The 12,034-nt window shown below is 20.5% G+C and overlaps 3 protein-coding genes across 6 annotated transcripts in view; 2 read left to right on the forward strand and 1 right to left on the reverse strand.

Annotated features, from left to right (window-relative positions):
• Positions 1-5,029, forward strand: part of LOC102680666 (protein ecdysoneless) — a 6,428-nt gene extending 1,399 nt beyond the window's left edge. The window contains exons 2-6 of one of the 2 annotated variants that reach the window (XM_006619877.2): positions 2,647-2,925; positions 2,995-3,488; positions 3,582-4,080; positions 4,168-4,366; positions 4,454-5,029. In XM_006619877.2, the coding sequence (XP_006619940.1) occupies positions 2,647-2,925; positions 2,995-3,488; positions 3,582-4,080; positions 4,168-4,366; positions 4,454-4,874 (1,892 nt within the window). In that variant the 3' untranslated portion in view covers positions 4,875-5,029. The remainder of the gene's footprint in view (positions 1-2,646; positions 2,926-2,994; positions 3,489-3,581; positions 4,081-4,167; positions 4,367-4,453) is intronic. The other variant, XM_031512489.1, reaches the window with a different exon arrangement.
• A 272-nt stretch (positions 5,030-5,301) lies between these two features.
• LOC102680348 (tether containing UBX domain for GLUT4) lies at positions 5,302-8,699 on the reverse strand. Of its 3 annotated transcripts, none has more exons than XM_006619876.2 (8): positions 8,668-8,699; positions 8,091-8,192; positions 7,952-8,007; positions 7,614-7,863; positions 6,876-7,292; positions 6,443-6,800; positions 5,571-5,736; positions 5,337-5,496 (listed from the first exon to the last, which is right to left on the reverse strand). In XM_006619876.2, exons 2-8 carry the CDS (start codon positions 8,175-8,177, stop codon positions 5,337-5,339), a joined length of 1,494 nt encoding a protein of 497 aa, XP_006619939.1. In that variant the 5' UTR covers positions 8,178-8,192; positions 8,668-8,699. The 3 variants fall into 3 exon arrangements, with proteins under 3 accessions (XP_031368350.1, XP_006619939.1, XP_006619938.1); XM_006619875.2 differs by lacking the exon at positions 8,668-8,699 and adding an exon at positions 8,495-8,555; XM_031512490.1 differs by lacking the exon at positions 8,668-8,699 and having other exon boundaries at positions 5,302-5,496.
• Positions 8,700-10,866: 2,167 nt separating this feature from the next.
• LOC102680058 (trace amine-associated receptor 9) overlaps positions 10,867-12,034 on the forward strand; it is a 19,712-nt gene continuing 18,544 nt past the window's right edge. The window contains exon 1 of the mRNA XM_031512499.1: positions 10,867-10,987. The gene's annotated coding sequence lies outside the window, so the exon portion shown is untranslated. The remainder of the gene's footprint in view (positions 10,988-12,034) is intronic.

Raw genomic sequence — 12,034 nt, forward strand, 5'->3', positions numbered from 1 at the left:
GATTATTTATAAATAGATACTACTTTTGATCCCATTCACTTTTACATTTAATAATTATAGTTTCGAAAAATAATGATCGTAACATTATTTCTTCGCAATAGAATGTTTAATCATAAGGTTTTAAATAATAAAAATATAAAAACAATTATTACATTCTGTAATGAAATGTTATGTATGTATATTTGTAAATGTGTATATTTAAAAAAAAAAGAGGTAGCTTTAAATCAAATTTATAGATTCGTAATTTATCATTGAAATCAAAATTACATCCTATCGAAGAATCAATCGATTGATTCATTCTGGATTTATTTATTGTTTTGTGATCAAAATGCTAATCATGTGTACATGTATATCATGTATACATATATATATATACTGTGTATTGAAAATTTATTTAATTTATATTTTCATCTTATATATTTATGAAAAGATATCTACGTAGAATTTGAATATTTCTAAGTGGGATATATAAAGTATTGAATTATTGACTTGTATTATTTTATATGAAGGATTAATATAACAGATGATGTGATGAATCCGGTAAGTGTCAGCAATACAACGGGAAGTACACCACATATGTATATACGTACTTGTAATAATGGATGGAAAAAGAAAAACGCATACTTTAGTTTGCTTTCTTACATTGGGAGTATTGGTTACACCACTCTGATACCCAGACCCCTGGCTTTGGTTTCATTTACGTTATTGATTTTTATTATTGTAGCATTATCTTCTGGTTTAATTATTTATCAACATTATTTTTCTTCTCTGATATGCTTAAGAGATTCTAATTAAAAATTGTAAATGAGAATAGTAAAATTTTCTTATTAAAATATTAATTAATAAATAATATTGGTCTATAGGTTAAAAAAACATAAAATTATTATCAATTATACTGGTTATCAAAAAGGGAAAAATAATAATAAATTTCTACTATAACATATTTTAATTATTATAGTTGTTTTATATTTAAGAATTATACATTTAACATTAAGCCCATGCACATTGTACTTATATTGTTAGCATACATATATATAAATACACAAATATGGTTTAAGGACATTTGTAATACGTGTTGTTATTATTTTTATAGAACATAAAACATGAATAATTTTATTATTAAATATAATCTTATTAAACATTAAACATCCGAGTAAAGATATTTAATTCGGTATTTCTATAATACTATAATACTATATTCGATTATTAACGATTTCTAATTTTTTAAATTTTTAATTAAAATAAATAATAAATAGTTAATAATATCTAATTTTGAGTAAAAGATCATAGAAATTATATATATATTTACATAATGTAATCAAAATTTATTTCGCTTTTCATTTTTTATTACATATTATTTGAATATTATTATCCTTTATTTATCTAATAAATAAATCGTGATGTAACAATAATAAAAATAAAAAAAAAATAGATACAAAAAATTAATTATATAAGATATATTACATTTAACTTTAAAAGCCTTATTTAAATATTTATATTTAAAATATAATATCCTTTATTTTGTTAAAGATTCATATAATATATTCAAATAAGATAAGATAATACGATATATAATGTGATATATCGAATAAATAATACATCAAAAATCTTAAAATGAAAATATTAAATATATATATTTCGTAATTTTATCGCGAAATTAAATAAAATTTGATAATGTTTTAAAAAAAATATGAATAATGTTTTCATGATAACATTATCTCTTTTAATTTATTACATTATAATTTTAAAATCAAAATTTTTGATGATATTGTGATGATATTCTACTTACTTGATTCTTAATGATATTTTGTTATTTATCTATTATTTATATTGTAAAATTGTCACAATAACAGTGTATTTATTTATTATTATTATGAATTCTTTTAAATCACGATCTATCATTAATTTATTATTATTCATTTGTTTCAATTTATTTTTATATATAAAAAAATAATTAATTTTTAACAGATGATTTTTTCATTCTCTTTTTCTTATCTTTCTTTTCTATTCTTTTTCTTTTTTTTGAATTTCTCGATCTTTTAAAATCAGATTCTGCTTTAAATAGCATTTTTAATTAGCATTTTTTGTAACATATATATATATATACACATTTATATATATTCTTAAACAATTATATAACAAAATTTTTATAATTTTATTATCAATTCATTAATTCAATAGTTTCTTATAAAGAGGATAGTATACTAACGTTGATTGAATTCATCAACCAATAGTTGAAGTCGTGATGTATCACGTGATTTGGTTTGTTTATATTCGATGATTCGTGTAAGTGAACTTACTTATAGTTGGACGGATATTAGTAACTTGTACTTATTTTGATAAATAATATTTTACTTATTATTATAATATAATAATATTTTGATTGTCTTATGTATCTTTAAAATAATTAATAAATATCAATATTTGATAAATTTATTGCAAATGTGAATAAATTGTATATAAATAATTATATAGAAATGACAATTTATAAGATTCGATTAATTTTAACAGAAAAATTTGTTGTATCAAAAATTTCTTTTCTTACGCACACACGACAGTATCAATATTTATGAAAATCTGATTTTTATATTTTTATAAATTTGAAAAAATTTATCTACGATAAAAAGTGATTTTCATTTCATTAAGACCTTACAGACATTGATGAAACCATGGCTTACACAAAAATATCTAAAGTTAAAGAAGATGATGTTCTTGAATGTTTTCTTTATCCAAAAATTTGTTACACAAAGCCTTTAATAACCATAACAGAGGAAATTCTTATACAAGAAATTATAAAATTCAATGAAGAAATTGCATCATACATTGAAAATTATATTTGGCATAATGATAATTTGATTTTTCGTCCTAGAACAAAACAAGCATTATTATTAGAAAAACTCATTGAAAATTCTACAATTATAGAAGGTAAAATATTATATAATTTTATAAATTATTGATTTTAATCATTATATTATATTATTTTTATTTTTACAGAATGTAATATATTACCTCACATTTATGTACGTTTATGTTTTGATGAAGATATAACTGATGAATGGTTTACAGTTTTTTTAATATCTAAACTTACGCAAACATTTGATGGGTTGATCGCTAAAATTATAGACTCTGATGGTGAATTTCTTTTAATAGAAGCTGCAAATGTCTTACCCCCATGGGCTAATCCTGAAACATGTGAAAATCATGTATTTATGTATAATGGTGAATTGCATATTGTTCGCGATAAACATAAAACATTATTGGATTCATTAAATAATATTTGGGAGGAACCTTATCTATACAGGGCCCCTGAGAAAGTACAAGATGTATTAAGAAAGCGAATTAATACTTATCCTGATGAAATTAAAAAAAGAAATCATAAAGCTCGAGTTTTTTTATCAGAAAAAGCAATTTCAATACTTCAACAAGAACCAAGATTAGTTGCATTAGCTATTCGAACTATATGTCATTCTGATCCATTTGAAAGAAAAGTAAAAATTGAATTATTATTATCTTACTTTTTGTCCAAATAAATTTTATTTGTAATACATTAATTTATTATCATTAATTTTTATTTATTGTAGGTTTGTCGTGCCATGAGATATTTCCCTCCTGAACAACGTATTATGGTTAATATACGAATGACTAAATGTTTGTATGCGATGGCAAATCATTGTCGATATACAGGTGATCCAAGAACAGGCTGGAATATACCACCAATAACTTGTTCAAAGTATAAATCTCATATACTTGGAATTAAAATAGCATGTGGCTTAGAAATGTTAGTTGCTCGTGCAATTGAAGAACGTAGAAAAAAAGAAAAAACATCAGTTAATGATTCGGACAAATTAAAAGCAAATGATGATGTTTTAAATGCATATTTAAGTCGTTTAGAAATTAGTGGTTATTTTAGAAATTTGTTAAAAGGCAGCGAAGAATATGAAAAGCTCTTGAATGCAGCTAAAGATTATTATTTGAAGTATTTTAACTTATATAATTCTAATATCAAAAATAATAAAAGCGACGCTGAAAAAGTTTTAGAAGCATGGGAAAATATACAGACTAATGATATTGAATTGCATGGTAATCTTTTAAAATTAATGTTCATTTAATAACTTGTTAGTGTTTAATTGTTATTTTATATTGTATTTTGTATATTGTATATTGTAGTTCAAGATGAAGTTGCATTAAGTCCTGCAGATAGTGATAGTTGGTTAAATGTAGATCCAGTACAGTTAGAAACATTTTTAAACGAAAAATGGGGAAATGTTAAAAGCAAGAAATATGAACAAGAATCGTTAAGTGTTAAAGAAAAAGTACAGATGTTCTTGAATCAAAATAGTGATATTGATGGTGTACAATTTTTAGAGTATGTTATATATGTTAGAATTCTAATGATATTACAAAGAATGCTATATATATTATCTGTTTTCATTCTGTTTTTTCTTGTTTTCAGAGATTTTTCAGTTGAAACTGATATAATACACGACTCGGAAGATAATGGAAAAATTGAATTCGATGCGGACATATTTGACAGTACATTGCGAGGTATATTAGATTTAGTTGTTCCTGGAAATGAAGGAGAATTTGAAGGAAGTTCAGAAGGATCTTTAGGTGAAGACAATGAAGATAAAAGGAATGAAATGGATAAATATATGAGACTGTTAGATTCTCAATTGCAATCTGAAATAGAAAAAGATGAAAATTCTGAAATAAATAAAAATTCTGATGTCGTAGAAGATAATTTGATAAAAAGTATTACAGAAGAAGCAGGTGGTTCAGGTCCAACTGGAAATATAATAGGTGGATCTGCTCGACGACTTCTGCATTTACAATTACAATCGCCCACTACAGTACCTCCTGATTTACAAAGTTAATATTTTTATTTATATAATAATATATATCGAAAAATATGTTAATGATTGTTAATAGATTGAAATTCTCATTAATTATTTTATACGAAGTATACATATTTATTATTTGGAAAAATGAGAGAAGGAATTAAAATCAATAGTATCTTTAAATATAGATTAAAAAAGAAAAAAAAAAAAAAAAAAGAAAAAAAGGGGAGTAAATTTATATATTAATATAAAAGTATATATAACAACTCATAATTTAAATCATTTTTTTTTTTATAAAATAACATTTGTATGCTAATTTTGATTTCATTTATATTTCAGTCTTTTATTATACAAAAGTTTATTCAATTACAATATTAAATGAAATACATGAATATATATGCCTACTTGTGTATATATGTATGTACATATTAAAATATTATTATATTTTTATTTTACTCTGAAATATTACAAGAATTTGTTAATAATAACAAAAATTAATTATTTCAGTGATGGATTTAACCATTTTGGAATTTTATTTTTTTTTTCATTTAATAATTCATTATTAGTAGACGTATTAAATACTGATCTACTATTTGTAACATTATTTATATTCACATCTTCATTTATTGTTTTAGTTTCTTGATTTATCATTAATTTTCTAAAATAGAATAATATAATATATTAAAAAAAATTAATATTTATATTATAATAAATATAAATTATATCACTTACCTAGTTTTAGCCACTTGCAGTTCAACTTTTTTAGGATCTGTAAATTTTTGTTTCACATCCGATTTGAGAGTTGATGATCCAGAATAATGAATAATAGCACAGGGAACTAAGTTTTCATTAATTAAGTGAGAATTAGGATCCAAAATATGTTTTGGTGGTGTAGTAACTATTTAATAAGAAAAATATGTATTTTTAATTATAATAAATGCGTACATTCAGCATAATATATATTGTAGTATAATTTAAATCAGTTGAGATTAGTTTAATATATTAAAAAAAAATTATACTTATTATCATAAAAAAAAATATGTACTTATTATCATTAATTATGTAATTTATATATTTATATTACCTAATGTTATCAATAATTCTTTTTAAATTTTTCTAAAAAAAAATAAAATATAAAATTTAATTGGTTTAAAGAAAAATTATAAAGTGCCAGTTTTTATATGATAATTTACTTTTATAAATACAAAGTTTATTCTATTATTATTTTAAATCTTTCTAAAAGCATATGTGATGTTTCATGTATCTGCGGAAAAAGTATCGGATATAGATAATGATGATTAATGATACATGAAAATAATAAAAAGAAATTTTTTTTAAATATTAAATACAAAATATTAAGGAACAGCTTTAAAGAATTGATTCTAAATATTAGAAACAATAAATAATAGTTGATGTACAAAAATATTAATTGGATCTTATTTATAATTTGAAAAATAATTTATTTATACATATATGTGTGTGTGTGTGTGTGTGTGTGTGTATAAATTAATTTATTTAATTTAATTTTTTTAATGCAATATTATTTCTTCTTAAGAATCTCTGCATTATTTTGTTTACACATATGAAATATTATTTTTACTTACAGATTATAAAATCACTATTTTCATCAGTTAAATAACATTTTATAAAGTCTTTAATCGCTTGTACAGTTTCCATTGGTTGAAATAAACCTTGGAGGACAAATTGATCTGGAAATTGTATACGGATTATCGTGTAATGATATTTATTTAATTGATTTAATATTTGTTTTTTTTGATTCGACTGTCGTTGAACATTTGTTAAAAGAGGTGCTTCTTCCAGTTCTTTTCTATAACGTTTAGCATCTCTTAATAATATTTTTGCATCATCAACTGTTAAATCATAAAAATCATCTGGTAATTCATCTCTGAACGTTCCTTGAATTGTAGCCTGATTAAATACTAAAGCATTTCTTTCACCTAACTACAACAAAAAAAGATTGTATATTTTGTATTAAAAAAAAAAAAAAAAGGAATTTATATATCTTACAAATCTTACAAATTCTATATTATTTAAATCATCTGATTCACGTTTACTGCACGATTGCATTAAAATTTGGTTTCCAACATAGTTATCAGTACTAGTTGATGGTACTATTTTATCTTCTTTTTGCTCTTTTATTATTTCTTTTGTTTTTTTTTCCATATTTTGAGAACATACTACTAATTCTTTTATTTTTTGCATTTCTTGATTTGTAGATACATTAGATACTTGATTAGAATTTGATGGTAATAAATAATCATTTTTAGAATTTTTTTTATCAATATCAATGTTTTTATTAACCGTTTTTAATGTTGTTGAAGTAACACTATCTATGTTTTTGGGATTTCTATGTCCCAGCCGTAAAATAGCTTTACCATTATTGATTCCTAATAACTTTAAAGTTGTATTTTTTAAAGCTTCTGTTCCAGAAATCTGCAAAAATCAATAAATAACATTAAATTGATTTGATACATTTTCTTGATTTCATTTCAAATTAATGATTACTAATATATAAAATAATAAATATTATCTTTAGATACTATCAAAAATTAATAATAAATAATACATATATTAAGGCAAAGATATAAATATAATTATAATATAAAAATCAGTTCAAATAAAACACAAATTTATATAAAAGTTATTAATATTGATATTGATTAACTTTTTCTCAATATAAACTTGATTATTAAAATAATAGTATTAACAATAATATATATATATATATATATATATATATATATATATTCATACCTCACGATGCATATAAATCAATGTAACTTTTTCAAAATCCTCATTGACATTTAAATTTTTTAAAATTTCAGCTAATGTTATATTAGGCATAAATTCACTCATCAATCTTTCTCCATTTTCTAATTGTATACCTATTACAACAGTGGAAGTAGAACGTATTTTTGTACAAGGAATCATTTCTAATTGTGCATTATTTGCCAATCCGGTAAAACGTAATATAGCATTAGGATCTAATACATGATTGAAATGCCTATACATTAAATATATTTAATTAAACATTTTATCTTGACACTTTACACTGTTTTATTTTTATTTTATTTTTAAATAAAAATACTTGCTTAAGATCATAATTATCCACATTATATCCATGCTTTTGACAAACCTCTTCCAGTATCTAGAAAAAAATATTTCAATTAATATTAATATGAAATTAAAAAATATCTATATAAATAATTTATTAATAACTTTACTGCATACTTGTAATATTGTAGTATTTGGAGTTACCGCAACATTTTGCCGACGACCGTTTGGTACAAGAACTATAACGTTTTTATTTGTAGCCATAATTTCGTGTATTTGCTATAGTTTATAAAAGATAATTCTTTATAGCAATTGTTTTAATTATATGAATATTTATGAAATTGATGAAATTTCAAAATAAAACGTAAAACAAGGAAGGAAATCATTGTAATAAATAAAAATAATTTGAAAATATTCAAATATCATATTTATATTCAATATGTATATTTTAATGTCAAGAAAATATTAAATATTATAAATATTTTTCAATATTATATGTTTAAAAATTGACAATTAATAGTAATGATAGGTTAAATGGTAATAATAATGATATGATATATGTATTTGTAATATCTACTTACAGAAGAATAGAATATATAATAAATCGAATAATAAAAAAATATTTTTTATTTATAGAAATTTATTATGATATCTTATATTATGATATCTTAAATATGAAATTGTTCATGCATACGTTAATATATATATAATATATAACTTTGTATGTATATATATAAGTAATCATTTTGCATACAAAGGTTATGTAGGTATTAACGATAGCGCATTCTACAATTTATAATATATTATAAAATATAGAATATAATTTACATAATTAAATATTACATAATAATATAATTTAAAATATGAAAAAAAAAATATATATATTAGAAAGAAAAACTAATAAGAATTAAAAGTTTAAAATAATAAATTTATTATTGTATATATTTATTATTATTTTTTGAAATATATATATTTAAGAATATTAATAAAATATAAAAATATGAAATATAAATATAAATGTATAGTAGTAAATAAAATGAAATATTAAAGAATATATGTATAATAAAAAAAAATTTATGTCAATAAATTTTATATCACATAATGATTTATTACAAATATATATATTACAAATATATACAAATACATATATAAATACATGATAAATACATATATGTACACGTCTTTATATATATTGTTGGAAATTGAACAATTGACAAAAGATTTATGAAAATAAATTATAAAAAAAAAAAAGATTATTGATTTTCACAATTATAAATAAGATCATATAATATTGATTAACATAATTTTATATATAATTTTATATATAATTATAAAATTATATTAAATTAATTACAATAATCTATTTTTATATTATATTTTTAATTGGTGTTTTTTGTAAGATTTTGATCTTGAGATATACAAAAATTTACAGTTAAAATATACATATTATTATATTATATATATATATATATATTTAATTTTCGCGCATGAAATAAATAAAAAATCATGCTGTTCCAGCCAATCAGAAAAATGCTAAAATTTAACGGCGAGATGAATTAATGCGCATCTAAATGCGCATGTCATCAGTGTGCAATTGAAAATTGTGATGATCAGTCACGTTTTATCGATAGAAATGTGTAATTATGTAAAATATTTATTTTATATTGTATAAAGTATTGTATTATAGTTATTAAGTTTAATTATAGATTATTAAGTTTTGTTTAAATAATTGTTCATTTAGTCATTATACGAGAATTGAATTTTTATAACACATTGTCGTTTGATTGAAATTTGGAAGATGGAATATCTTTGAAAATGTTATAAATGTATCTTATACGCATCACTAATTAATATATATATAATTATGAGATAATTTGATAATTCGATCATATTAATGTGATAAAAAAAATTTGATTTATTTTTTTATAACAAAATTATTATAAATTTCTTTATTCCTTTTATTTATATGGAAATAGTTATATGGAAATAGCTAGATCGTTCACACACGTATATTACATATATTTTAATATTAAAATTTTTTTTTTCCAAATATATCTATTCTATATTTAATTCGTATTTTATTATTTTTGTATCTATTTTATTAGTATCTATATTATTGGAGCTCAAAACTCCAAAAATATATTTTATAATTGAGCCTTTGAAAAAATAGACAAATAGATAAATAGACAAAAAATAGAGAAATAGACAATTCATGTTCACGCTATGCTCGATTTGAATTATTTATTCAATATTATTATAAGTGATAATTCTTTCAAGAATAGTTTATTCTTTTTTTTTATTCATTTTCATTATTTGAATTAGATTATTGTTTTATTTTAATATAAAAACCAATTTAATTTTATATTATTTATTCTATGAATTAAAAAATTTATAAAATTTGATTTCTTTTTGCTCAGATAATTGATTGTTAAGATTATTTTAGACAAGAAAAAAAGGATTTTCGATATGAACAGCATGATAACAGTTTATATTTTATGGAAAGATAAAATTATCTATATCGGGAAAATAGATATGTAAGTATTTTTATAATTTTGTTTTTTTTTTTGAATAATTAATTCTGTAATATGTATATATATAGTTTTTATGTAATTCATAATATTGATTATTGAAAATATGTAAGTTCAAAAGGTAGAAAAAACTATTGCTACTATTAAGATTTCTATTTAAGATTTCTAAGATTTCTTAGAATTTTTGAATTTTGAATTTTCTATATTTTGAAAAAATTTTTGAATATAATATTTCTAATATGTAATAATATGAATATTATTAATTCGAATGAATGAAATTTACAATATAATTTTTAAAAAAATTTTTTAATAATATCTTTTTTAATAAATGCTCAATAGAAAAAGAGAAAGAAAACAACATATATTGTTTTTATTTTTACATTCCTTTCTTTCTACTAATATAATTTTATTTTCAGATTATTATGACTATGGTATCACAATATCTGCTTCGTTATGATATTTTCCGTTTTTTTGTATTATCTTTAATAATATTTAATAACAATAATCGCAAAATTAGAATCAGTGCTTGTTCATCGATTGAAGAAGGTAAATGAATGCGTTAATAATAATAGTTTCTTATTTTTATTTTTTTACTTTAAATATTTACTTTCGATACAGGATAGAGTAAGTGCTTCACTCAAGAGAATAAAGTAATAATTGATTACGCGAAAAGGTAATTATTTTTTTTTTCTATTTAAATTTTTATTCTGCAATTAAAAAATTTGTATTTTTAAATTTCAAGTTTTTATTCGATGATTTCAAAACCTTGAATTTTTATTATTATTTTATTTTACCTTATTAAAAATTTCAATCTTTATCATCATATTTATAATAAACTATAATGTATCATTTTTTCTTACATTACATTACATTATATCCCAGTATTCTGTACGAATGATTACTTCACGATAGCAATGCAGATTCTTCGCATCTAATGGTAAATTGCATGCATTTCGGTTCTTCCGCTCACTCAATCATGTCATAGAACGAAAATTCAAAATCGACACGAATTGATTGGTTATATTTACGTAGAATTTTTCACGAGCATAATGATCACGGATATTTATTATATCCATTAGTAGTAACATTTTTTTTTTTTTGTTTATTAGCTCAGGTATAAGTTTTCTTATACATTGCTTTACTTTATAAATATTTATATAATCTTATATAATATTATAATATTCTAAATAAATAATCTTTCAAGTTAGTTATAACTATAAAATTAAATTATTGTATAAATATTCGTATCTGAATTGCAGACAAAATATTTGAATAAATAATAAATAAATTTTTTTTTTTATTTCTATTTATATTAACATATATAATAATTTTAAAACGATTTTGTTACTTGGTTATCCAAATAATAAAGTTAATAGTTTTATTTCTTTCGTTTAAAAATATTACATGTAAAAAGAACATTTCGTGATCGATAGACAAATTTTGAATATTTGTTTTGTATTTTTGAAAATTTGTTTTGATGGAGAAATCACAAAAGGATATTTTCATTAATATTTAACTTTAAGTCAATTCATTGAATTTCATTTTAATAATTTTTTTTAATAAATATATTCTTTTCTAATTAGTGATTCTTTT

The sequence above is a fragment of the Apis dorsata genome, unplaced genomic scaffold (assembly GCF_000469605.1).
Source record: "Apis dorsata unplaced genomic scaffold, Apis dorsata 1.3 scaffold_446, whole genome shotgun sequence".
Taxonomy (NCBI): Eukaryota; Metazoa; Arthropoda; class Insecta; order Hymenoptera; family Apidae; genus Apis; species Apis dorsata.